Source organism: Stegostoma tigrinum, chromosome 29 (assembly GCF_030684315.1).
Source record: "Stegostoma tigrinum isolate sSteTig4 chromosome 29, sSteTig4.hap1, whole genome shotgun sequence".
Lineage (NCBI taxonomy): Eukaryota > Metazoa > Chordata > Chondrichthyes > Orectolobiformes > Stegostomatidae > Stegostoma > Stegostoma tigrinum.
In genome coordinates this window covers 42,427,217-42,454,918 of record NC_081382.1, presented here as the reverse complement: position 1 = coordinate 42,454,918, position 27,702 = coordinate 42,427,217, and the positions used below count along the sequence as shown (strand labels likewise).

The 27,702-nt window shown below is 49.8% G+C and overlaps 1 protein-coding gene across 1 annotated transcript; it reads left to right on the top strand.

Annotated features, from left to right (window-relative positions):
* Positions 1–642: 642 nt before the first annotated feature.
* On the top strand, positions 643–27,702 carry gtf3c5 (general transcription factor IIIC, polypeptide 5). The gene is made up of 11 exons (XM_059638316.1): positions 643–844; positions 2,213–2,441; positions 3,584–3,782; positions 6,077–6,272; positions 11,350–11,454; positions 14,122–14,236; positions 14,844–14,924; positions 18,257–18,354; positions 18,714–18,796; positions 25,568–25,710; positions 26,160–27,702. Exons 1-11 carry the CDS (start codon positions 680–682, stop codon positions 26,306–26,308), a joined length of 1,563 nt encoding a protein of 520 aa, XP_059494299.1. The 5' UTR covers positions 643–679; the 3' UTR covers positions 26,309–27,702.

Genomic DNA, 27,702 nt, shown 5'->3' with positions numbered 1-27,702 from the left:
ACTCCTTCCCTAACAGAACTATGGGTGCCCCTGCACCCCAAGGACCACAGCAGTTCAAACTAAGTAAACTTTTTACTTAACATCTCAGAACATGTCTAATCTATTTGCAAAACCTCTCTGATAGGAATAGCGGAAAACTTCTCAAGGTATATGTTCTCTGCGATTATAGGAAAGCAAGTACTAAAAGCATTCCTATTTTCCATTGAAATTGTACTTTTTTCTGGTAATTGTCAGTGTAGCTCTGCCTTGTGAGCAGTAACTTGAGGCCGACTAGATTTTCTGCTTAAAATAAATAGCAATTAATCCACAAAATGATCGTAACTAAATATTCTGGAATCTCCGTGATGATTATTGAGAAACACAGTATACGATGGCTATACAAGAAGTTACATTAATGAAATGACACATATATAAAGCAGAAAATGTTTATTAATAGTTGTAGATATTGGATATATTACCAAACTCACTACAGGAGACGACTAGAATTATCACTAATATGATAAAATAAAAGTCCATACATATAAAAAAATACTATTATTGCACATTTGTGTAATTTAGTTTAAGGAGCAGCTTGAGGCAGAATCTTTGTTGCTGCCCGGACTCTTTGTTTGTCCCGATGCTCTCCAGTCGGAAGCGGTTGTATGTGGGACCGGATGTTGATAGACACGGCGGCGGGAGGATGGAGTCCGGCCAGTGGTCAGCGGCAGGTCCCGGAGCTCAGGCCAAGGCGGTCAGGCTCCGGTTTGACCCGGACAAGCGGCTGGTCTGCGCCGAGTATCCGGGGGCCGTTCGCGATCGACGGAAGATGCTGGAGACCCTGGGGGGAGAGGAGGGGGTTTCCCGGGTGAGAGCGTCCCCCCCAACTATACACCCCCGCCCCCCCCAACTATACACCCCCGCCCCCCCCAACTATACACCCCCGCCCCCCCCAAACATCCCCACCCTCCAAACACCCCCCACCCCCAACTAAACACCCCCACCCCCCACTAAACACCCCCACCCCCCCACTATACACCCCCCAAACACCCCCCACCCCCCAACTATACACCCCCACCCCCCACCTAAACAACCCCACCCCCCACCTAAACAACCCCACCCCCAACTATAAACCCCCACCCCCCCACTAAACACCCCACCCCCCCACTATACACCCCCACCCCCCCACTATACACCCCCACCCCCCCACTATACACCCCCACCCCCCCAACTAAACACCCCCGCCCCCCCCAAACATCCCCACACCCCCACTATACACCCCCACCCCCCCACTATACACCCCCACCCCCCCACTCTACACCCCCACCCCCCCAACTAAACACCCCCGCCCCCCCCAAACATCCCCACCCCCCCACTATACACCCCCACCCCCCCACTATACACCCCCACCCCCCCACTATACACCCCCAACTAAACACCCCCACCATCCCAACTATACCCCCCACCCCCCCACTATACACCCCACCCCCCCACTATACACCCCCACCCCCCCAACTAAACACCCCCACCCCCCCAACTAAACACCCCCACCCCCCCAACTAAACACCCCCCACCCCCCCAACTAAACACACCCCAAACACGCCCACCCCCCCAACTAAACACGCCCACCCCCCCAACTAAACACCCCCGCCCCCCCCACTATACACCCCCACCCCCCCAAATAAACACCCAATCCTCAATAAATACCACCCCAAATATACACCCCCATCCTATTGAACACTCCCAACCCCATTAAACACCCCTGTCCCCGGTAAGTACTTCCACTCCCATTAAAGGCTCCCAGGACAGGGACAGTATGGGGTTAGATACGGAGTAAAGCTCTCTCCGCACTATCCTCAGTAAACACCCACTGGATAGGGGCCAAAACAATATTAGAAATGGAGTAAAGCTCTCTCTACAGTGTTTTTATAACATGCTCCCAGGATAGGGACAGTATAGGGTTAGAAACAGACTAAACCTCCCACTACACCGAAATCTGTTTTGATTTTTTAAACTGTTTAAACAAGTCATAGCTCATTGGTCTTTGTGGGATCTTACAGGGCCGATATTAGCACATATTCTCCATTGCAGCATTTAAATACGTTATTGCTTGTAATTTGCCAGGAGGTAGCTATAATGGTGCTATATTATTGCAAGTTTTGTTTATTCTCTTTCACACGGTCGTGCAGCCACTATTCTCACAATAATCGTTCTAAACCTGTTTCCTTTGGTGTAGACCTATGCTGACCCGTCCCGGAGGCTGGAACTGCATTTTCGCCCAAATGACCCTTACTGCCACCCAGTGTGTGCCAACCGTTTCCCGTCAACCAGCATGCTGCTCAGGGTAAAGAGGAGGTGGAGAAAAATGAGAGCAGGAACATCTCATGCGGAGGAAGGCAGAGGAGAGGAGGTTAAATACGAAATGGAAATCCTTGGACTTATTGGGACCACTTACAAATTCCAGGGTAATGCCTTCTTGGGTAGTGTGTGGATGCTATTTAATGTCTCTGAAGAACTGGGGAAATAACTGTTTGTGTTGACACAATGACAGCCTAAGTTTGGTAGTGGTTGATGTAAAAAAAATTTCCACTGATTCGGGAATTTTTGGTAACAACTGAGGAGATACAGTGGGAATGAAACTCTGCAGAACTGTAACCAGTGACTATTGTGCTGAGGTGACTGTAAAATATTAGAGCAGAAGTAGACCGTATGGCCCATTGAGTCTGCTTAGTCATTTGGTGTGATCACGTCTGTTCTGATAATCCTCAACTGCATCTACCTGCCTTATCTTGTAACCCTTGACTCCTTTGCTGGTTAAAATCTATCCATCTCAGCCTTAAACATATTTTAACAACCTTAACCCCAGCAGCCCTCGGTAGTCTGGAATTTGACAAAATGTCTATCCTCATAGAATCATCAAGTTCCTACAGGCTGGAAAGAGGCCATTTGACTCAATAATTCTACACTGACCCTCTGAAGAGCATCCCTCCCAGACCCTCTTCCTCACACCAGCCCCGTAAGCCCATATTTCCTATGGAGTAGTAAGGGAATGGAACGCTTTACCTGCAACGGTAGTAGATTTGCCAACTTTAGGTACAGTTAAGTCGTCATTGGATAAGCATATGGACGTACATGGAATAGTGTAGGTTAGATGGGCTTGAGATCGGTATGACAGGTCAGCACAACATCGAGGGCTGAATGGCCTGTACTGTGCTGTAATGTTCTATGGCTAACCCACCCAGCCTGCACATCCCTGGACACTACAGGTCAACTTAGCATGGCCAGACCACCCAACCTGCATGTTCTTTGGTCTGCAGGAGGAAACCGGAGCACCCGGTGGAAACCCACACAGATACTGGAAGTAAGTGCAGACTCCAAGCAGACAGTCAGCCAATGCTGGAACCAAACCCTGCACCGCGAGTCAGCAGTGCTAACCACTGTCTCCCCCACCCCCCCCCCCGCCCCCGCCCCCGCCTTGCCGAGGGCTCCTCCTGTTCTTCTAAACTTTACAGAGTACAAGCCTGTGCTAGCATCCTGATTCTTTGACACCTTCCCTCACTGTATGTCCAAATTTAATAAATGTGGGTCTTCTGATTTTGTCTGATAGGATTGTCAGATTTCCAGTTTCTGGTCACGCACACAACACCAAGTGGCTCGCAAGTGTCCATGTATGACAAGGTCATTCTCTGTAAGCCTGAGCACAGAGAGTTTTTTGACCAGGATTTGCCACTTTACATTCCTCCACCGATATTTTCCCGTGTGGATAACCCTGTGGATTATTACTACCGGCCAGAAGTCCAGCACAGGTCAGTGGAGGCATTCGTTGCTGGAGTTTCAACTTGTTAAAAGCAAAATACTGCAGATGTCAGAAATCTGAACTAAAAGAAACAGGAAATGGTGGAGACACCTAGCAGGCCTGGCAGCATCTAGGGAGAGAGAAACAGAATTAACATTTGAAGTCTGATATGTTTCTTCTTTGGACCAGAATACTTTCAGTGAAGATTCTATGCACTGAAGCCAATAGCTCTGTTTTGTTTAATCAGCGACACTGCCAGACCTGCTAACGAGTTTTGAGAAGATTTGCAGCTCAGGTTGAGGTTCTGGATGTGAGTTTGTTTGCTGAGCTGGAAGGTTAGTTTTCAGACGTTTTGTCACCATTCTAGGTAACATCATCAGTGAGCCTCCGACGAAGCGCTGGTGTTATGTCCCGCTTTCTATTTATCTGTTTAGGTTTCATTGGGTTGGTGATGTCATTTCCTGTTCTTTTTCTCAGAGGGTGGTAGATTGGCTCCAAATCAATGTATCAGAGATAATGGGAACTGCAGATGCTGGAGATTCCAAGATAATAAAATGTGAGGCTGGATGAACACAGCAGGCCAAGCAGCATCTCAGGAGCACAAAAGCTGACGTTTCGGGCCTAGACCCTTCATCCTCTCTGATGAAGGGTCTAGGCCCGAAACGTCAGCTTTTGTGCTCCTGAGATGCTGCTTGGCCTGCTGTGTTCATCCAGCCTCACATTTTATTATCTCCAAATCAATGTGTTTGTTGATGGAGTTCCGGTTGGAATGCCATGATTCTAGGAATTCCTAAAATCATGGCATTCGAACCGGAACTCCATCAACAAACACATTGATTTGGAGCCAATCTACCACCCTCTGACAAATAGAACAGGAAATGACATCACCAACGCAGGAAATGACATCACCAACCCAATGAAACCTAAACAGATAAATAGAAAGCGGGACATAACACCAGCGCTTCGTCAGAGGCTCACTGATGATGTTACCTAGAATGGTGACGAAACGTCTGAAAACTAACCTTCCAGCTCAGTGAGCAAACTACATCCAGACCTGCTAACTTTCTCAAACACTTTGTTTCCAGTTCAATGCTTTAAATTTGCCAAGGCAGCATCATCAAAGTAAGAGTGTAATTACTTCCATAAGGTTGTATTCTGAGTGATTCTTGATGGCTCTAAGTTCATTACATTGTTATATTTTGTCTCTCATTCCTCCTCCTGTTGCCCCACAAAGCTAACTGACTTACTTTGAGGCTTTGTCAGTGATATTCTGCAGCTCACCTCTTGCTGTTGTAGGTGAGAGGGACATATGTCCATGTGAGGCAAATGTGAGTGGTCTTGTGGTATTTTCTGTGCCTTCACACCGCCATGGCTGAGTGGAATAGCACACTCGCATCTGAATTCAGGATTGTCGATGTGAATTCTAGTCTAGGTATTGCACTTCTAATCCAGGCTGACATTGCAGTGCAGTTACTGAGGGAGTGCTGCACTGTTGGAGGTGCAGCCTATCAGGTGAAGTGTTCAAATAAGAACCCACTGGTGTTTGGATGAGAGATTTCAAGGCAGGATTCAAAGAGCAATATCCATCTGTCATCTGGGAGCTAAAACAGATCGTCTAATCGCTGTTTCATTGATGTGCATGAGACCTTGTTTTGCACAGAAGAGCTGCAGGGTTTCCTTATGTTATAGCTTTTAAAAAAGTAATGAAATGACTACAGACTGCTTTGGCGTGCCCTGGGATCATAAAAGATGCTGTAAAAATGAAGGTTAATACTTCCTATTAACAGATCTGTATTTTATCACATTCGCACATGGTTAGTAATGGCGAACTGAAATCAATGACATTCTCCAAAGAGCCAGTTATAGATTGGCAGTGTGTGGGTTTTATAATAGATCTCCACCCACTGTTTAGGGATCACAAAGAAGAGGAGGGATGAGAGAGGGATTCTGTTCTTTAGTTATGTCAGCTTTTATTTGCTATTGAAAAGGAGGTGGTGGTGAGGGGGATTGGTTAGCTCAGTTGGCTGGAAGGCTGCAGAATTGCACCATCAGCCTGGGTTTAACTCCCTGCACCAGCTGAGGTTACCATGAAGGACTGTCCTTTTCAAGTTGTCCCCACACCTGAGGCATGGTGACCCTCAGGTTAAACCACCACCAGTTGATTCACTCTAAAGCAAGAGCAGCTCCATGGTCCTGTAAGGCTGTGGCAACTTTACCTAATGAGTGAACAGTCAAATATCCAGTTTCTGTGAAAACATTCCACTGAAGTTTGTTTTAGTTATTTTTGCTTTTCCCTGTTTTCAGGGATGGTTACCATCCTCCAAAACTATCCAACGAGAACCTGATTGGCCTGGGGCGAGCTCGCCGTCCTCACAATGCCATATTTGTGAATTTTGATGATCCAGAGGTGCCATCCCAGCCTCTTGAAGCTGCTGTTCAGAACTGGAGGAAATTCAACACACAGGCCACAGACCGGAAAGCTGAAGAGGAGCTGAAGAGGGTGAGTGATAAAGGTATCTGTGCTTTGTGTACATCTGGTATTTCTCCAGATCAGGGCCACTTTTGAACTAAAGTTTTAAAGAATTTATTGATAGAGGGATCGAGTTCCGGAACCAAGATGTTATGGTGAAGCTGTACAAAACTCTGGTGCGGCCGCACTTGGAGTATTGTGTACAGTTCTGGTCACTGCATTATAAGAAGGATGTGGAAGCTTTGGAAAGGGTGCAGAGGAGATTTACAAGGATGTTGCCTGGTATGGAGGGAAGGTCTTACAAGGAAAGGCTGAGGGACTTGAGGCTGTTTTCATTAGAGAGAAGAAGGTTGAGAGGTGACTTAATTGAAACATATAAAATAATCAGAGGGTGGGTAGAGAGAGCCTTTTTCCTAGGATGGTGACAGCGAGTACGAGGGGGCATAGCTTTAAATTGAGGGGTGAAAGATATAGGACAGATGTCAGAGGTAGTTTCTTTACTCGGAGAATAGTAAGGGAATGGAACGCTTTGCCTGCAACGGTAGTAGATTCGCCAACTTTAGGTACATTTAAGTCGTCATTGGATAAGCATATGGACGTACATGGAATAGTGTAGGTTAGATGGGCTTGAGATCAGTATGACAGGTCAGCACAACATCGAGGGCTGAAGGGCCTGTACTGTGCTGTAATGTTCTATGAACAGCAGGGCACAATCCTGCCAATATTTGTCCCACAGCTAACGCGTAGAACAGATTATCTCCTTGTTTGCATGTTACCGTCTGCAGAGCTTTCTGCATTAGCTGCTGTGTTTTCTACATTGCAACAGTGACAACATTTCAAAAGTGCTTCACTTTTTTTGTGAGATTGTTTGGGGCATCCTGAGTTTTTGACAAGCCAGTGTAAATGCAAGTCCCTCCGGGGCAGGGATTTACTTAAATTGCAGCTTTGCCTAGTCTGATACAACTTAAGCAGCTTGCTGGGGCACTTCATAGAGCTGTTCAAAGCTGAAGTCTGTATTTAGTTTTGGCTCACTGTGAGCAGTGCTGTGAATATTAAAATATTTAAAATTAAGTTCCCCAACTGCCTGAGGAAGATGCACAAATGGACTTTTTCCGATGTGGAGCCATTTCTCCCTCAGTGCAAACACAGTGTGACTATGTCTTTTCCCTTTGCTAGTGAAGAATTAGTCATGTATCCACAAGCTTAGAGAGAAGAGAGTGTAATTAGGAACACTGGAACCTAGAGTCATGTATCCACAAGCTTAGAGAGAAGAGAGTGTAATTAGGAACACTGGAACCTAGAGTCATGTATCCACAAGCTTAGAGAGAAGAGAGTGTAATTAGGAACACTGGAACCTAGAGTCATGTATCCACAAGCTTAGAGAGAAGAGAGTGTAATTAGGAACACTGGAACCTAGAGTCATGTATCCACAAGCTTAGAGAGAAGAGAGTGTAATTAGGAACACTGGAACCTAGAGTCATGTATCCACAAGCTTAGAGAGAAGAGAGTGTAATTAGGAACACTGGAACCTAGAGTCATGTATCCACAAGCTTAGAGAGAAGAGAGTGTAATTAGGAACACTGGAACCTAGAGTCATGTATCCACAAGCTTAGAGAGAAGAGAGTGTAATTAGGAACACTGGAACCTAGAGTCCTGTATCCACAAGCTTAGAGAGAAGAGAGTGTAATTAGGAACACTGGAACCTAGAGTCCTGTATCCACAAGCTTAGAGAGAAGAGAGTGTAATTAGGAACACTGGAACCTAGAGTCATGTATCCACAAGCTTAGAGAGAAGAGAGTGTAATTAGGAACACTGGAACCTAGAGTCATGTATCCACAAGCTTAGAGAGAAGAGAGTGTAATTAGGAACACTGGAACCTAGAGTCATGTATCCACAAGCTTAGAGAGAAGAGAGTGTAATTAGGAACACTGGAACCTAGAGTCATGTATCCACAAGCTTAGAGAGAAGAGAGTGTAATTAGGAACACTGGAACCTAGAGTCATGTATCCACAAGCTTAGAGAGAAGAGAGTGTAATTAGGAACACTGGAACCTAGAGTCATGTATCCACAAGCTTAGAGAGAAGAGAGTGTAATTAGGAACACTGGAACCTAGAGTCATGTATCCACAAGCTTAGAGAGAAGAGAGTGTAATTAGGAACACTGGAACCTAGAGTCATGTATCCACAAGCTTAGAGAGAAGAGAGTGTAATTAGGAACACTGGAACCTAGAGTCATGTATCCACAAGCTTAGAGAGAAGAGAGTGTAATTAGGAACACTGGAACCTAGAGTCATGTATCCACAAGCTTAGAGAGAAGAGAGTGTAATTAGGAACACTGGAACCTAGAGTCATGTATCCACAAGCTTAGAGAGAAGAGAGTGTAATTAGGAACACTGGAACCTAGAGTCATGTATCCACAAGCTTAGAGAGAAGAGAGTGTAATTAGGAACACTGGAACCTAGAGTCATGTATCCACAAGCTTAGAGAGAAGAGAGTGTAATTAGGAACACTGGAACCTAGAGTCATGTATCCACAAGCTTAGAGAGAAGAGAGTGTAATTAGGAACACTGGAACCTAGAGTCATGTATCCACAAGCTTAGAGAGAAGAGAGTGTAATTAGGAACACTGGAACCTAGAGTCATGTATCCACAAGCTTAGAGAGAAGAGAGTGTAATTAGGAACACTGGAACCTAGAGTCATGTATCCACAAGCTTAGAGAGAAGAGAGTGTAATTAGGAACACTGGAACCTAGAGTCATGTATCCACAAGCTTAGAGAGAAGAGAGTGTAATTAGGAACACTGGAACCTAGAGTCATGTATCCACAAGCTTAGAGAGAAGAGAGTGTAATTAGGAACACTGGAACCTAGAGTCATGTATCCACAAGCTTAGAGAGAAGAGAGTGTAATTAGGAACACTGGAACCTAGAGTCATGTATCCACAAGCTTAGAGAGAAGAGAGTGTAATTAGGAACACTGGAACCTAGAGTCATGTATCCACAAGCTTAGAGAGAAGAGAGTGTAATTAGGAACACTGGAACCTAGAGTCATGTATCCACAAGCTTAGAGAGAAGAGAGTGTAATTAGGAACACTGGAACCTAGAGTCATGTATCCACAAGCTTAGAGAGAAGAGAGTGTAATTAGGAACACTGGAACCTAGAGTCATGTATCCACAAGCTTAGAGAGAAGAGAGTGTAATTAGGAACACTGGAACCTAGAGTCATGTATCCACAAGCTTAGAGAGAAGAGAGTGTAATTAGGAACACTGGAACCTAGAGTCCTGTATCCACAAGCTTAGAGAGAAGAGAGTGTAATTAGGAACACTGGAACCTAGAGTCCTGTATCCACAAGCTTAGAGAGAAGAGAGTGTAATTAGGAACACTGGAACCTAGAGTCCTGTATCCACAAGCTTAGAGAGAAGAGAGTGTAATTAGGAACACTGGAACCTAGAGTCCTGTATCCACAAGCTTAGAGAGAAGAGAGTGTAATTAGGAACACTGGAACCTAGAGTCCTGTATCCACAAGCTTAGAGAGAAGAGAGTGTAATTAGGAACACTGGAACCTAGAGTCCTGTATCCACAAGCTTAGAGAGAAGAGAGTGTAATTAGGAACACTGGAACCTAGAGTCATGTATCCACAAGCTTAGAGAGAAGAGAGTGTAATTAGGAACACTGGAACCTAGAGTCATGTATCCACAAGCTTAGAGAGAAGAGAGTGTAATTAGGAACACTGGAACCTAGAGTCATGTATCCACAAGCTTAGAGAGAAGAGAGTGTAATTAGGAACACTGGAACCTAGAGTCATGTATCCACAAGCTTAGAGAGAAGAGAGTGTAATTAGGAACACTGGAACCTAGAGTCATGTATCCACAAGCTTAGAGAGAAGAGAGTGTAATTAGGAACACTGGAACCTAGAGTCATGTATCCACAAGCTTAGAGAGAAGAGAGTGTAATTAGGAACACTGGAACCTAGAGTCATGTATCCACAAGCTTAGAGAGAAGAGAGTGTAATTAGGAACACTGGAACCTAGAGTCATGTATCCACAAGCTTAGAGAGAAGAGAGTGTAATTAGGAACACTGGAACCTAGAGTCATGTATCCACAAGCTTAGAGAGAAGAGAGTGTAATTAGGAACACTGGAACCTAGAGTCATGTATCCACAAGCTTAGAGAGAAGAGAGTGTAATTAGGAACACTGGAACCTAGAGTCATGTATCCACAAGCTTAGAGAGAAGAGAGTGTAATTAGGAACACTGGAACCTAGAGTCATGTATCCACAAGCTTAGAGAGAAGAGAGTGTAATTAGGAACACTGGAACCTAGAGTCCTGTATCCACAAGCTTAGAGAGAAGAGAGTGTAATTAGGAACACTGGAACCTAGAGTCATGTATCCACAAGCTTAGAGAGAAGAGAGTGTAATTAGGAACACTGGAACCTAGAGTCATGTATCCACAAGCTTAGAGAGAAGAGAGTGTAATTAGGAACACTGGAACCTAGAGTCATGTATCCACAAGCTTAGAGAGAAGAGAGTGTAATTAGGAACACTGGAACCTAGAGTCATGTATCCACAAGCTTAGAGAGAAGAGAGTGTAATTAGGAACACTGGAACCTAGAGTCATGTATCCACAAGCTTAGAGAGAAGAGAGTGTAATTAGGAACACTGGAACCTAGAGTCATGTATCCACAAGCTTAGAGAGAAGAGAGTGTAATTAGGAACACTGGAACCTAGAGTCATGTATCCACAAGCTTAGAGAGAAGAGAGTGTAATTAGGAACACTGGAACCTAGAGTCATGTATCCACAAGCTTAGAGAGAAGAGAGTGTAATTAGGAACACTGGAACCTAGAGTCATGTATCCACAAGCTTAGAGAGAAGAGAGTGTAATTAGGAACACTGGAACCTAGAGTCATGTATCCACAAGCTTAGAGAGAAGAGAGTGTAATTAGGAACACTGGAACCTAGAGTCATGTATCCACAAGCTTAGAGAGAAGAGAGTGTAATTAGGAACACTGGAACCTAGAGTCATGTATCCACAAGCTTAGAGAGAAGAGAGTGTAATTAGGAACACTGGAACCTAGAGTCATGATTGTTCATATCTGTCTGTCCCTACACAGCTCTTCGAAATCCGACCCATCTGGTCCCGAAATGCTGTGAAGTCGAATATTGACATTCACCCAGACAAACTGAAGCTGCTTCTGCCTTTTGTGGCCTATTACATGGTGAGTTGCTGCTTTAACTTGGTTCCACTGATTAGTCCAGATCACGAATGCATTGTCCAGTGTGATGGTAAACTGCATATGCTGTCGTTTACAGTGGAGTGTACAGACTGGGTCAGTGATGTGTGTGACACTCTGTGGGCCCCTGTGCATCTGTCCAGATACTGGCTCTGTCACTGCTAAAGTGTGAACTGTGGCTCCTTCCCCAACAAGTTGAAAAGGTGACAGCACCAGGGAGGATGGTGTGTGGTAATGTCATTGGGCGAGTAATCCAACATCCCAGGCATTGGGGGACAGAGGTTCAAATTCCACCACAGCAGACATCGAATTGAAATATAATTAATTAAAATATCATCTGGAGTTAGTCTCAATAATGGCAAGCTTGACAACTGTCATTGGTTTTTCTTGGTGGTGTTCTTGTTATAAAACCTGTTCAGTTTGAGAACATCCTTTAGAGAAAGAAATCTGCCTTTCTAACCCGGCCTGGCCTGAGCGTGAGTTTTTAAGACCACAGGATGTAAAAACAGAAGTAGTCTATTCAGCCCATCAAGTCCACTCCACCATTTAGTGATATCATGGCTCATCTGATAATCCTGCACTCCCACTTTCCTGCCTTTGCCCGTAATCCTGATTCTCTTTACTGATTACAAGCCTGTCTATATCAGCCTTGAATATACTTAATGACCCAGTCTTGACAGCTCTCTGAGGAAAAAAAAAATTCCAGATTCGCTAATTCTGAGATTATGACCTCTGATTCTGATCCATCCCACAAGGGGTAACGAGCTCTCCACGTCTATTCTTGTCAAGGCCCCTAAGAATCTTAACTTGTTTCAATAAAGTCACCTCTCATTCTTCTTCCAGACCTACAGCAATGTGGTTGATTCTTAACTGCTGACTGAAATAGCACTAGCAGGCCAGTCAGTTCAAGGGCAATTAGGGATGGGCAACAAATGCTGGCCTTGTCAGCAATATCGACATCCCATTAAAAGAATTTTGAGTAACTTGATATCTTAAGTTCACTTAAGATGAATTGGTAGCAACATCAGATTAGAGAGTGTGTGTATGTGTGTGTTGGGGGTGGGGTGCATGGTCAGGAGAGTCCAGCCATTGTTTCTCAGAACGGGCGCCATCCGCAAGAGCGAAAGGGAAAGAAATCAATCTGCTGTGGAGGGAGAGGTGTGAACTCAGTTTGTAGTGAAGCTTTTATTGAATTCAGAGATTATTTCTGTAGTACCTTGCTAACTACAAATCGTGTTTGATACCATTTTCAGGTTTGATTGCTGAGGATTGATGTGTCCTGGTCTCTTGATATCCTTGGTGTGAGAGATGCTTGGGTAGATGAGGGCAGAGTGAATCAACTCAGGGTGATACTGAGCTTTGATCAGCTTGAAACTTCTTGAGGGCTTAAGGTCTTTCTAGCTGGGGAGGCCAACCTGTAAAATTCTTTTAAGATTAGCTACAGTGTGGAAACAGGCCCTTCGGCCCAACAAGTCCACACCACCCTTTGGAGCATCCCACTCAGACCCATCCCCCTATAACCCACACACCCCTGAACACTACAGGCAATTTAGCACGGCCAATCCACCTAGCCTGCACATCTTTGGGCTGTGGGAGGAAACCGGAGCACCTGGAGGAAACCCACGCAGACACGGGGAGAATGTGCAAACTCTGCACAGACAGTCACCCGAGGCTGGAATCGAACACAGTTCCCTGGCACTGTGAGGCTGCAGTGTTAACCATTGAGCCACCGTGCCGCCCAGGGTGTATGATGTTATAACTACACGGTAAATGGAGGAAGGATATCTCTGATTACCAGGGAGTCCAGAATTAGGGACCATAGTCTCTGGGCGTGGGTAAGCTGTTTATAATTGACATGAAGAGAAATTTCTTCGCACGGAGAGTGGTGAGCCTATCTGAGTCCCTGATACAGAAAGTAATTAAGGGCGAAACACGGAATGTTTTCGAGAAGGAGTTATGCACTTAGGGTTAAAGGGATTAAAGAATACGGGGAGAAAGTGGGAACAGAGTACTGAGTGGATGATCAGCCATGATCAAAATGAATGGCAGAGTAGGCTGAGAGAGCTGAATGGCCCACCAATACATCTATTTCCTTTGTTTCTCCAGCTATAAGTTGCACCATCCCACCCCTTTCTAATGCCGTACAATTGCATCATATAATACCAGATTCTCACAGAGCTTGTCTGTTATATCACTTAAACCAGGCTTCTTCCCCATAGCGCTAACCTGCAGACAGTGAATAGATGTCATATTTAAGCATTAGCGCAGACTGACAGATGTATTAATAATGCAACTGTTAGTAGATTTTAACCAGGATAGTCAAACTAAGAGACGTAGATTTTATTTGTGAAGAGAGTTTATTGATTATACCAGTCCTACAGTTCTCTCCTCAAATCCCTGTTCTTCCCTTTTTTTTTAATCAACCTATTTGGACGTGTTAGGTTACATCTTCAGGGCGAGTCTGATTTGAATGTACTGGCCGAGACTTAGAGACATCAGCTGCATCAAAAGACCCTCATATGTTCCTGCTTTATATCAATAAATTAATTAATCAAACAATAACCAATGGCTGCTTCCCTACTAGCTTTAAAACTTTATTTTTTTAGGACTAATTTTGATACATCTCCCCTTCCCCTACATCCTTTGTCACAGCTTACAGGGCCCTGGCGGAGTCTCTGGGTCAGGTTTGGGTACGATCCACGAAAAGATCCCAAAGCGAAGATTTACCAGGTGTTGGATTTCAGGCTTCGATGCAGCACCAAGCATGGTAATTAGCAGCAAGAATCGATTTGACCCTCTGACCCAGTGCGGCGCTCCCTCGGCTCTGACACAGTGCGGCGCTCCCTCGGCGCTGACCCTCAGACAGTGCGGCGCTCCCTCGGCTCTGACACAGTGCGGCGCTCCCTCGGCGCTGACCCTCTGACCCAGTGCGGCGCTCCCTCGGCTCTGACACAGTGCGGCGCTCCCTCGGCGCTGACCCTCAGACAGTGCGGCGCTCCCTCGGCTCTGACCCAGTGCGGCGCTCCCTCGGCTCTGACACAGTGCGGCGCTCCCTCGGCGCTGACCCTCAGACAGTGCGGCGCTCCCTCGGCGCTGACCCTCCAACAGTGCCCACTCCCTCGGCGCTGACCCTCTGACCCAGTGCGGCGCTCCCTCGGCGCTGATCCTCTGACCCAGTGCGGCGCTCCCTCGGCGCTGACCCAGTGCGGCGCTCCCTCGGCGCTGACCCTCCGACCGTGCGGCGCTCCCTCGGCGCTGAGCAAGAGATGATTCCTGAACTATGTGACAACACACAGGTGAACGGTTGAACTGGAATCTGGAACTGTTGTTAAATAACAAAAATGATGTCGGTGTAATATCATTTTGGTTTCCAGGTTATGTACCCTCAGACATGCCAGTGAAGGCAAAGCGCAGTACGTTTAATTACAGCCTCCCCATCACCATCAGCAAACCAGGTATGGAGCACAGAAGATCTGTATACGATGATCGAAACGCAAACAGGAATTGCTGGGAAAACTCAGCAGCTCTGGCAACATCTGTGGAGAGAAAGCAGAGTTAATGTTTCGAGTCCAATGACCCTTCTTCAGAGCATAGAGTTCTATAACACAGGCTTAGAACATAGAACAGAAGATTTCTTTGTTTGCTGATAGACCCTGTTACCCAAACAATGTGATCCACACAACTTGTGATACCTTGTACTTCCCGATATAGACAGTCCTCATCCCAACTTACATGGGACAGCCACACAATTCATTGAAAAGCCCAGATCATTCTGGGGGAGGAGAACATGTGGTAAACCTCTCTTGAACCTACAGCTTCTGGTCCAGGGCTAGGGACACTTCCACTGTGCTGCAAGACCCAGGAAATCTCTCTGTAACCCCCTAACGTTTTAAGAATTGCTTGATGGGCTTTGGTTATCACTGACCAGCATTAATAGCCCATCCTCAACAGTTCTTGAACTGAGTGATTTGCTTGGCCGTTTCAGAGGCCAGTTTAGAAGTAGCCACGTTGCTGTGGGTCTGGAGTCATGTGTGGTGAATCGGTGTCCACTGGACAAGCTGGAAGCCTGTTCTGAAGATCCACTGTTCTCTGGGGAGTTTGTTTTTTAATGCAGTGTGCTGCTGTTGTTTTGTTTTGGACAGTGGAAGTGCTGCCCAGGCAGAGAGGTGAGATCTTTGAGTTCTTAGTTAGCTGGTTAGCCACTGTTGTCGCAGCAACTTCTGCTCAAATAGTTGAGTTGGAAAGAGAGACTGGATGTGAAAGTTTGTTCAAATGCCCCTCTGACATTGTCCCTCCCCCTCTCTGCCACCACCTTCAATCCACAACTCTCAATGTTGAGATGAACAATGTGGAGAGTTTGTATGTTTGAATTTTAAAGAGTGACTTGGTGGTGAGACTACCTCGACAGCGTGAAGTGGCATGCACTTGAAGATTTCCCGGGTTCTGGCTGGCTCCTTACTCACTGAGTGCACTGTATTTAAGGAATAAAAGAATGTCTATAGGTATTTAAGGAATAAAAGAATGGCGAAAGTAAGATTAGGCCCAATCAAGGATAGTAGTTGGTAAGTTGTGTGTGGAGCCAGAGGAGATAGGGGAAGCGCTAAATGAATATTTTTCAACAGTATTCACTCTAGAAAATGACAATGTTGTCGAGGAGAATACTGAGATACAGGCTACTAGATTAGGTGGGATTGACGTTCACAAGAGGTATTAGAAATCCTACAGAGGGTGAAGATAGATAAGTCCCCTGGGCCAGATGGGATTTATCGTGGATCCTCTGGGAAGCCAGGGAGGAGATTGCTGAGCCTTTGGCATTGATCTTTAACTCGTCATTGTCTACAGGAATAGTGCCAGATGACTGGAGGATAGCAAATGTGGTTCCCCTGTTCAAGAAGGAGAGTAGAGACAACCCTGGTAATTATAGACCAGTGAGCCTTACCACAGTTGTTGGTAAAGTGTTGGAAAATGTTATAAGGGATAGGATTTATAATCATCTAGAAAAGAATAAATTGATTAGGAATAGTCAGCACGGTTTTGTGAAGGGAAGGTCGTGCCTCACAAACCTTATTGAGTTCTTTGAGAAGGTGACCAAACAGGTAGATGAGAGTAAACCGGTTGATGTGGTGTATATGGATTTCAGCAAGGCGTTTGATAAGGTTCCCCACAATAGGCTATTGTACAAAATCCGGAGGAATGGAATTGTGGGAGATGTAGCAGTTTGGATCGGAAATTGACTTGCTGAAAGAAGACAGAGGGTGGTAGTTGATGGGAAATGTTCATCCTGGAGACCAGTTACTAGTAGTGTACCGCAAGGTTCGGTGTTGGGTCCACTGCTGTTTGTCATTTTTATAAATGACCTGGATGAGGGCGTAGAAGGATGGGTTAGTAATTTTGCAGACGACACTAAGGTCGGTGAGTTGTGGATAGTGACGAAGGATGCTGTAGGTTGCAGAGAGACATAGATAAGCTGCAGAGCTGGGCTGAGAGGTGGCTAATGGAGTTTAATGCAGACAAGTGTGAGGTGATGCACTTTGGTAGGAGTAACCGGAAGGCAAAGTACAGGCCTAATGGTAAGATTCTTAGCAGTGTAGATGAGCAGAGAGATCTCAGTGTCCATGTACACAAATCCTTGAAAGTTGCCACCCAGGTTGACAGGGCTGTTAAGAAAGCGGTACAGTGTTTTAGCTTTTATTAATAGAGGAATCGAGTTCCGGAACCAAGAGGTTATGCTGCAACTGTACAAAACTCTGGTGCGGCCGCACTTGAAGTATTGTGTACAGTTCTGGTCACCGCATTATAAGAAGGATGTGGAAGCTTTGGAAAGGGTGCAGAGGAGATTTACTAGGATGTTGCCTGGTATGGAGGGAAGGTCTTATGAGGAAAGGCTGAGGGACTTGAGGCTGTTTTCGTTAGAGAGAAGAAGGTTGAGAGGTGACTTAATTGAAACATATAAAATAATCAGAGGGTTTGATAGGGTGGATAGGGAGAGCCTTTTTCCTAGGATGGTGACGGCGAGCACAAGGGGGCATAGCTTTAAATTGAGGGGTGAAAGATATAGGACAGATGTCAGAGGTAGTTTCTTTACTCGGAGAGTAGTAAGGGAATGGAACACTTTGCCTGCAACGGTATTAGATTCGCCAACTTTAGGTACATTTAAGTCGTCATGGACGTACATGGAGTAGTGTAGGTTAGATGGGCTTGAGATCGGTATGACAGGTCGGCACAACGTCAAGGGCCGAAGGGCCTGTACTGTGCTGTAATGTTCTATATACAGGCTGGACAGCCCTCGGTCCGGCCAGGCACGTGTCCCACGGGCTGGTTTCAGGGACCGGGCAGGAGAGCAGTCCTCTTGGCCCATGGAGATATGCGACCCTGTGGAGAGAAACCATTGATCTGATTACAGTCCCCTCTACTTCCAGCTTTGGTTTTAGTCGGAGATGCATGCTTTGGGCAATACTTGGCAAAAATGGAAAGCCAAGTAAACCAGCATTTCTGTTACTTTAAAAGCCAGTACCCCCTGAATCTCCTCTCAAAGACACTGCACCCAGTTCTGAAGACATGATTGAGATTGTTTGAAGAATTAACATTGGCTGAATCGTAAGAATGTGTTCAGACTTGTTGATTGACCCAAAAGTCTCAGTCTGCTTCCGTAAGTTAACAGCAGACACACTTGCTGATGCAGGTAGCTGCATTATCAAGCATGAGTAGTGTAAAGGGGCATGGAGATTTGTTTGTGTGATTTAAGTCAGACTGAGGGTAGAATTGATGCTGTTCCTCTACCTCTTAGCCCCTCAGGTTGTGAGTATTCAAGATCTGGGAAAAGCTTCAGTAGTTCCCAATGTCCCACAGAAGAAACAACTCACAACATCTGGATACAAGCTCAAGGTAAGTTTCCAGCACAGGCTTGTTATTATTAGGGTAACGTCTGTGTTTTTATCAGGACAAAACCTACTTCGGTGGTAACTCATGGGCTAAAGCTCCGTAGTAAATACCTAGTGGGTGCCACTGGCTTATTGATAATGGGTTGAATCATTCCACCTTATTGAAAGTTTCCCTGTTGTTGCTGTCCCTTCAGCACTGCTATTCCTGCCAAAATATCTTTGAGGCCCCTGAAAATCCCTCAGACAAATGTTAGTCTGAAACATCCAAAATCCTGGTCTCAACAAAGTTGAATTTAAAGCAGTCTGGAGTTTATTAAATTTGAATCTGTCGATGACCTGTTGCTGTTGATTTTGTAATTCCAGCAATCAGCTTACATATTCCAGGAGGACACTCTACCACCTTATCGACAGATGTTTTACCAGTTGTGTGACCTGGATGCAGACAGGTAATGATGGGGGGAAAGTGGGAAATGGGAGCAGAGTTTTGGGAGCTGCTACACTATGGATGGATTGAGACGGGTAAAAACTGGACATGTTTGTTTCAAAGGCTTCATCTCATTCATTACTGTGCAGCTGAGTTGGTTGAAGAATAAATATTGACCAGGATACAATGGAGAAAGTCCCTGTTCTTGTTCACATACTACTGTCGGCATTTCCAAATCTATTGGAGAAAAAGGAATGTTCCCAGCTTAAAGTTTCATCTGAAAGTTGGCACCTTCTACTGTGTGAGACTCCCTCAGTACTCACTGTCTGACTAGTTAGTGCTTCCTCAGCACTGACAGCACAGCACTCCCTCAACACTGACCCTCCGACAGTGCCCACTCCCTCAACACTGACCCTCCGACAGTGCCCACTCCCTCAGCACTGACCCTCCGACAGTGCCCACTCCCTCAGCGCTGACCCTCCGACAGTGCCCACTCCCTCAACACTGACCCTCCGACAGTGCCCGCTCCCTCAACACTGACCCTCCGACAGTGCCCACTCCCTCAACACTGACCCTCCGACAGTGCCCACTCCCTCAACACTGACCCTCCGACTGTGCCCACTCCCTCAACACTGACCCTCCGTCAGTGCCCACTCCCTCAACACTGACCCTCCGACAGTGCCCACTCCCTCAACACTGACCCTCCGACTGTGCCCACTCCCTCAACACTGACCCTCCGACAGTGCCCACTCCCTCAACACTGACCCTCCGACTGTGCCCACTCCCTCAACACTGACCCTCCGTCAGTGCCCACTCCCTCAACACTGACCCTCCGTCAGTGCCCACTCCCTCAACACTGACCCTCCGACTGTGCCCACTCCCTCAACACTGACCCTCCGTCAGTGCCCACTCCCTCAACACTGACCCTCCGACAGTGCCCACTCCCTCAACACTGACCCTCCGTCAGTGCCCACTCCCTCAACACTGACCCTCCGACAGTGCCCACTCCCTCAACACTGACCCTCCGACAGGGCCCTCTCCCTCAACACTGACCCTCCGACAGTGCCCACTCCCTCAACACTGACCCTCCGACAGTGCCCACTCCCTCAACACTGACCCTCCGACAGTGCCCACTCCCTCAACACTGACCCTCCGACAGTGCCCGCTCCCTCAACACTGACCCTCCGACAGTGCCCGCTCCCTCAACACTGACCCTCCGACAGTGCCCACTCCCTCAACACTGACCCTCCGACAGTGCCCACTCCCTCAGCACTGACTCTCCGACAGTGCCCACTCCCTCAACACTGACCCTCCGACAGTGCCCGCTCCCTCAACACTGACCCTCCGACAGTGCCCGCTCCCTCAACACTGACCCTCCGACAGTGCCCGCTCCCTCAACACTGACCCTCCGACAGTGCCCACTCCCTCAGCACTGACCCTCCGACAGTGTCCGCTCCCTCAACACTGACCCTCCGACAGTGCCCGCTCCCTCAACACTGACCCTCCGACAGTGCACACTCCCTCAACACTGACCCTCCGACAGTGCCCGCTCCCTCAGCACTGACCCTCCGACAGTGCCCGCTCCCTCAGCACTGACCCTCCGACAGTGCCCGCTCCCTCAACACTGACCCTCCGACAGTGCCCGCTCCCTCAACACTGACCCTCCGACAGTGCCCACTCCCTCAGCACTGACCCTCCGACAGTGCCCGCTCCCTCAGCACTGACCCTCCGACAGTGCCCGCTCCCTCAACACTGACCCTCCGACAGTGCCCTCTCCCTCAGCACTGACCCTCCGACAGTGCACACTCCCTCAACACTGACCCTCCGACAGTGCCCACTCCCTCAACACTGACCCTCCGACAGTGCACACTCCCTCAACACTGACCCTCCGACAGTGCCCACTCCCTCAACACTGACCCTCCGACAGTGCCCACTCCCTCAGCACTGACCCTCCGACAGTGCCCACTCCCTCAACACTGACCCTCCGACAGTGCCCACTCCCTCAACACTGACCCTCCGACAGTGCCCACTCCCTCAGCACTGACCCTCCGACAGTGCCCACTCCCTCAACACTGACCCTCCGACAGTGCCCACTCCCTCAACACTGACCCTCCGACAGTGCCCACTCCCTCAACACTGACCCTCCGACAGTGCCCACTCCCTCAGCACTGACCCTCCGACAGTGCCCACTCCCTCAACACTGACCCTCCGACAGTGTCCACTCCCTCAGCACTGACCCTCCGACAGTGCCCACTCCCTCAACACTGACCCTCCGACAGTGCCCACTCCCTCAGCACTGACCCTCCGACAGTGCCCACTCCTTCAGCACTGACCCTCCGACAGTGCCCACTCCCTCAACACTGACCCTCCGACAGTGCCCACTCCCTCAACACTGACCCTCCGACTGTGCCCACTCCCTCAACACTGACCCTCCGTCAGTGCCCACTCCCTCAACACTGACCCTCCGACAGTGCCCACTCCCTCAACACTGACCCTCCGACTGTGCCCACTCCCTCAACACTGACCCTCCGACAGTGCCCACTCCCTCAACACTGACCCTCCGACTGTGCCCACTCCCTCAACACTGACCCTCCGACAGTGCCCACTCCCTCAGCACTGACCCTCCGACAGTGCCCACTCCCTCAACACTGACCCTCCGACAGTGCCCACTCCCTCAACACTGACCCTCCGTCAGTGCCCACTCCCTCAACACTGACCCTCCGACTGTGCCCACTCCCTCAACACTGACCCTCCGTCAGTGCCCACTCCCTCAACACTGACCCTCCGACAGTGCCCACTCCCTCAACACTGACCCTCCGACAGTGCCCACTCCCTCAACACTGACCCTCCGACAGTGCCCACTCCCTCAACACTGACCCTCCGTCAGTGCCCACTCCCTCAACACTGACCCTCCGACAGTGCCCACTCCCTCAACACTGACCCTCCGACAGGGCCCTCTCCCTCAACACTGACCCTCCGACAGTGCCCACTCCCTCAACACTGACCCTCCGACAGTGCCCACTCCCTCAACACTGACCCTCCGACAGTGCCCGCTCCCTCAACACTGACCCTCCGACAGTGCCCACTCCCTCAACACTGACCCTCCGACAGTGCCCGCTCCCTCAACACTGACCCTCCGACAGTGCCCGCTCTCTCAACACTGACCCTCCGACAGTGCCCGCTCCCTCAACACTGACTCTCCGACAGTGCCCACTCCCTCAACACTGACCCTCCGACAGTGCCCACTCCCTCAGCACTGACTCTCCGACAGTGCCCACTCCCTCAACACTGACCCTCCGACAGTGCCCGCTCCCTCAACACTGACCCTCCGACAGTGCCCGCTCCCTCAGCACTGACCCTCCGACAGTGCCCGCTCCCTCAACACTGACCCTCCGACAGTGCCCACTCCCTCAACACTGACCCTCCGACAGTGCACACTCCCTCAACACTGACCCTCCGACAGTGCACACTCCCTCAACACTGACCCTCCGACAGTGCACACTCCCTCAACACTGACCCTCCGACAGTGCCCACTCCCTCAGCACTGACCCTCCGACAGTGCCCGCTCCCTCAGCACTGACCCTCCGACAGTGCCCGCTCCCTCAACACTGACCCTCCGACAGTGCCCGCTCCCTCAACACTGACCCTCCGACAGTGCCCACTCCCTCAGCACTGACCCTCCGACAGTGCCCGCTCCCTCAGCACTGACCCTCCGACAGTGCCCGCTCCCTCAACACTGACCCTCCGACAGTGCCCTCTCCCTCAGCACTGACCCTCCGACAGTGCACACTCCCTCAACACTGACCCTCCGACAGTGCCCACTCCCTCAACACTGACCCTCCGACAGTGCACACTCCCTCAACACTGACCCTCCGACAGTGCCCACTCCCTCAACACTGACCCTCCGACAGTGCCCACTCCCTCAGCACTGACCCTCCGACAGTGCCCACTCCCTCAACACTGACCCTCCGACAGTGCCCACTCCCTCAACACTGACCCTCCGACAGTGCCCACTCCCTCAGCACTGACCCTCCGACAGTGCCCACTCCCTCAACACTGACCCTCCGACAGTGCCCACTCCCTCAACACTGACCCTCCGACAGTGCCCACTCCCTCAACACTGACCCTCCGACAGTGCCCACTCCCTCAACACTGACCCTCCGACAGTGCCCACTCCCTCAGCACTGACCCTCCGACAGTGCCCACTCCCTCAACACTGACCCTCCGACAGTGCCCACTCCCTCAACACTGACCCTCCGACAGTGCCCACTCCCTCAGCACTGACCCTCCGACAGTGCCCACTCCCTCAACACTGACCCTCCGACAGTGCCCACTCCTTCAGCACTGACCCTCCGACAGTGCCCACTCCCTCAACACTGACCCTCCGACAGTGCCCACTCCCTCAACACTGACCCTCCGACTGTGCCCACTCCCTCAACACTGACCCTCCGACAGTGCCCACTCCCTCAACACTGACCCTCCGACAGTGCCCACTCCCTCAACACTGACCCTCCGACAGTGCCCACTCCCTCAACACTGACCCACCGACAGTGCCCGCTCCCTCAACACTGACCCTCCGACAGTGCCCGCTCCCTCAACACTGACCCTCCGACAGTGCCCACTCCCTCAACACTGACCCTCCGACAGTGCCCACTCCCTCAACACTGACCCTCCGACAGTGCCCACTCCCTCAGCACTGACCCTCCGACAGTGCGGCGCTCCCTCAGCACTGACCCTCCGACAGTGCCCGCTCCCTCAACACTGACCCTCCGACAGTGCCCACTCCCTCAGCGCCGACCCTCCGACAGTGCCCACTCCCTCAGCGCCGACCCTCCGACCGTGCGGCCCTCCCTCAGCGCCGACCCTCCGACCGTGCGGGCCTCCCTCAGCGCCGAACCTCCGACCGTGCGGGCCTCCCTCAGCGCCGACCCTCCGACCGTGCGGGCCTCCCTCAGCGCCGACCCTCCGACCGTGCGGGCCTCCCTCAGCGCCGACCCTCCGACCGTGCGGGCCTCCCTCAGCGCCGAGCCTCCGACCGTGCGGGCCTCCCTCAGCGCCGAGCCTCCGACCGTGCGGGCCTCCCTCAGCGCCGAGCCTCCGACCGTGCGGGCCTCCCTCAGCGCCGAGCCTCCGACAGTGCGGGCCTCCCTCAGCGCCGAGCCTCCGACAGTGCGGGCCTCCCTCAGCGCCGAGCCTCCGACAGTGCGGGCCTCCCTCAGCGCCGAGCCTCCGACAGTGCGGGCCTCCCTCAGCGCCGACCCTCCGACAGTGCGGGCCTCCCTCAGCGCCGAGCCTCCGACAGTGCGGGCCTCCCTCAGCGCCGAGCCTCCGACAGTGCGGGCCTCCCTCAGCGCCGAGCCTCCGACAGTGCGGGCCTCCCTCAGCGCCGAGCCTCCGACAGTGCGGGCCTCCCTCAGCGCCGACCCTCCGACCGTGCGGGCCTCCCTCAGCGCCGACCCTCCGACCGTGCGGGCCTCCCTCAGCGCCGAGCCTCCGACCGTGCGGGCCTCCCTCAGCGCCGAGCCTCCGACCGTGCGGGCCTCCCTCAGCGCCGAGCCTCCGACCGTGCGGGCCTCCCTCAGCGCCGAGCCTCCGACAGTGCGGGCCTCCCTCAGCGCCGAGCCTCCGACAGTGCGGGCCTCCCTCAGCGCCGAGCCTCCGACAGTGCGGGCCTCCCTCAGCGCCGAGCCTCCGACAGTGCGGGCCTCCCTCAGCGCCGAGCCTCCGACAGTGCGGGCCTCCCTCAGCGCCGACCCTCCGACAGTGCGGGCCTCCCTCAGCGCCGACCCTCCGACAGTGCGGGCCTCCCTCAGCGCCGACCCTCCGACAGTGCGGGCCTCCCTCAGCGCCGACCCTCCGACAGTGCGGGCCTCCCTCAGCGCCGACCCTCCGACAGTGCGGGCCTCCCTCAGCGCCGACCCTCCGACAGTGCGGGCCTCCCTCAGCGCCGACCCTCCGACAGTGCGGGCCTCCCTCAGCGGTCTGTCAGAATGTATTGGCAGAGACAGGTGGAATATGTGTATGTGACTCTTGACTTGAAAACGAGAGTTGTCGAGGCGTTCAGCATGGAACGAACTCTTTGGTCCAACTTGTCCATACCAGTCAGATACCGAAATTAATCTAGGACCATTTGCCAACATTTGACCCATATCCCTCTAAACCCTTCCCATTCATTTACCCATCCAGATGCCTTTTAAATGTTGTAATTGTACCAGCCTCCACCACCTCCTCTGGCAGCTCATTCCACACACACACCACCCTCTGTATGATAGAGTTGCCCCTCAGGTCCCTTTTAAATCTTTCCCCTCTCACTTTAAACCTGTGCTCTGTAGTTTTAGACCCTCTACCTTGGAAAAAAGGACTTTGACTATTTACCCCATCTATGTCCGTCATTATTTTTTTTCACCCCTCAGCCTCTGACACCTCAGGAAAAGTAACCCCTGCCAATGCAGCTTCTCCCTGTAGCTCAAACCCTCCAACCCTGGCAACGTCCTTGTAAATCTTTTCTGAATCCTTTGAAATTTCACATCCTTCCTATAGCAGGGAGACCAGAATTGAACACAGTATTCCAACAGAGGCCGATTGTGAAAAGGTGCTATTATAAATTGAATTTTTTTGGTCAGCCGTCAGTTTATTTCTGCTGCGAAGCTCACCAGAGGGTACATGATAGAGAGCGTTATCCAGATCAGGATATACAGACTGTATTTGGCAGAGCAGTCCAGGTTCCGCAATTCAGTAACAGCATTTTTGAAACAGTTCTCATTGTCCCCTTCTGGCTGCTCTTCCATTTCAGTTTAAGAAAAATAATTCATCGCAATGAAGCCAAGGAGACGACATGTACTGAGCGAGATGGGTGGTGTCTGCCAAAAACCAACGATGAGCTCCGGGACCAGATGTCTAACATGATTAAAGAAGCCTGGCACAAGAATAAAGCAGGTGAAGCCAGTGTGCATGCTGAAAAGAAATCTGCACAATTTAACACCTTTCGGTTAGGGTTAGGCTTAGTCCCCTCTGGCTGTCTCCTTCCCATTTCCCTCTAACTGTGACCAACTTCTCCATACCTTGTGTGTGTGTTGCATGCCACCTGTGCTCCCAATGTGACAGCACCTTTCTCAGCACATTGTTCCCCTGCCCTTACATATTCTGCGTTCAGTGAAATCTGCTCAGCTTTGACACGTGCCATCTGAGTTTGGCTGTAACCTGGGCATGACGCAGAGAGTCAATTGGCAAGTATTCCTTTTACATACAGGTGTGTTTGTGGGTGACCTGGATAATGGGCACCTCCACTTTGGCCAGAAGCATAGGTCGTAGGTCATCGCCTCAGCCCCCGTGTGAGACTGACTCCACACGCCTGTTAATGAGTTTTTCCTTCACTTTGCATTTAGTTTCACCCCCTTCAAGAAAGAAGCCATTGGTCACACAGGAGAGGGAAGATTCTGAATCTGCTGAGGATGAGGAAGACGAAGAGGAAGAGTTTCCACCGTCAGAAGGAAGTGAAAATGAAATGGAGACGGAAATTCTTGATTACCTGTGATTTGAGAGACCGTGAGCTGCCGCTGACGTGGAGGGAGAGTGGAGTGGCGGTGATTCTGGTAGATACAGTTCACATTGTCCTCCTTTCCTGAAGGAGGATGGTGGCATTTCTGTAGCCACTGCATACAACAGTCTGGGAGTCCTGCAGTCATTAAACCAGTGGGAAGAGAAACTGCTGATCGTGTTGGTTACTGGTGTTCAACCAATAAATTCACGTGCTTCCTGTTTGCCTTTCAGCCAGCACCTTGGTGCAGTGGTACCACTGACTGGGGAATGGGGTCTTGGGCTCCCTGTGCTGACTTGCAGCATCATCTGTCTCTCTGTTACATTCACAGAGAGGGTTTGTGATTTGCTTGACTCAGTGGTGCAACAGTTTATCAGACTTTTCCCAGTTGCATTATGGGTTGTCAAATGGGTCCTGTATCTATGGTGTGATGGGACAGCACATAGTGTTAGAGGTGATGAACTACAGGTTATTAACCTCATCTGGTTATTGTTGTCCGAATCTTCCCGCATTGAGTTCCTGTTCCCTTCCTGTTCCTCTTCTGCAATCAACCTCCAGTACACCAGAAATGGCCTCCAGCTGAAGTCCATAGTGTTGGTTCCAGTATTTCTGATGTAGTTAGATGGGGAGGCCTCTACTATTGGCATACATCTCACATCTGTTCTGCAACAGTCGGGACTAGCTAGTGAACTCCAGTAGGAATCACTCTAGCTTCCCTTTTCCTCAGCCTGGACTCAATTCAAACCCAGATCCCAGAGGTGAGTTCCCAGGCCAGAGGGGTTTTTACCATCAGGTTATTGCTCTCGGGGAGCCATTTCCATTAAACCTCCTTTCACCCGTAACCTCTTGAATGTTGGTATTTAAACATTGTTTTCCGTAGTTAAATATAGTTTGAAGCTTGTCTTCCAAACAGTGCTGTGATTATGTTTGCATTTGGGGCGGAGCCGGGGGAGGTGTGTCTACCTGGTGATGAGAGATTTACAAACTCTGTCTCTCACATTGCCCTAGTGCTGGGACCTGGCAGAGAATTATCTTTCAGAGCGTGCAGTAACAGCTACACTGAGGCACCTCTGATTTGTTGCCTGCAGTAATGCAGCAAACCAGTAGGTGGGGCAGTCCTGGAAAGTTTGTCCGTCCTCTTTGCGGTGTTCACTGGTTATAACTCCAGTAATGTCCCTGTTTGCACCTGACATTCCTCTGGTTTTGGCTATGCAAACCTTAAGCTCCCTGACTCTGTTGCTGGAAGAGATTGGGTTCAAATACATCAAAGTGATGGGTAGGAAAACATGAACTGGTCCATCATATTCATGGTAAACGCCAAAAGAACTGCAGATGCTGTAAATATGGGACAAAAACAAAGTTGCTGGAAACGTTCAGGATTTCTGGCAGCA

Excerpts from the sequence above, each read along its gene's own strand:
- gtf3c5 (XM_059638316.1), top strand. The coding sequence starts at position 680 with ATGGAGTCCGGCCAGTGGTCAGCGGCAGGTCCCGGAGCTCAGGCCAAG. Across the intron at positions 2,442-3,583 it reads GACCACTTACAAATTCCAGG|GATTGTCAGATTTCCAGTTT; the intron begins GTAATGCCTTCT and ends TTTGTCTGATAG. Across the intron at positions 3,783-6,076 it reads CGGCCAGAAGTCCAGCACAG|GGATGGTTACCATCCTCCAA; the intron begins GTCAGTGGAGGC and ends CCCTGTTTTCAG.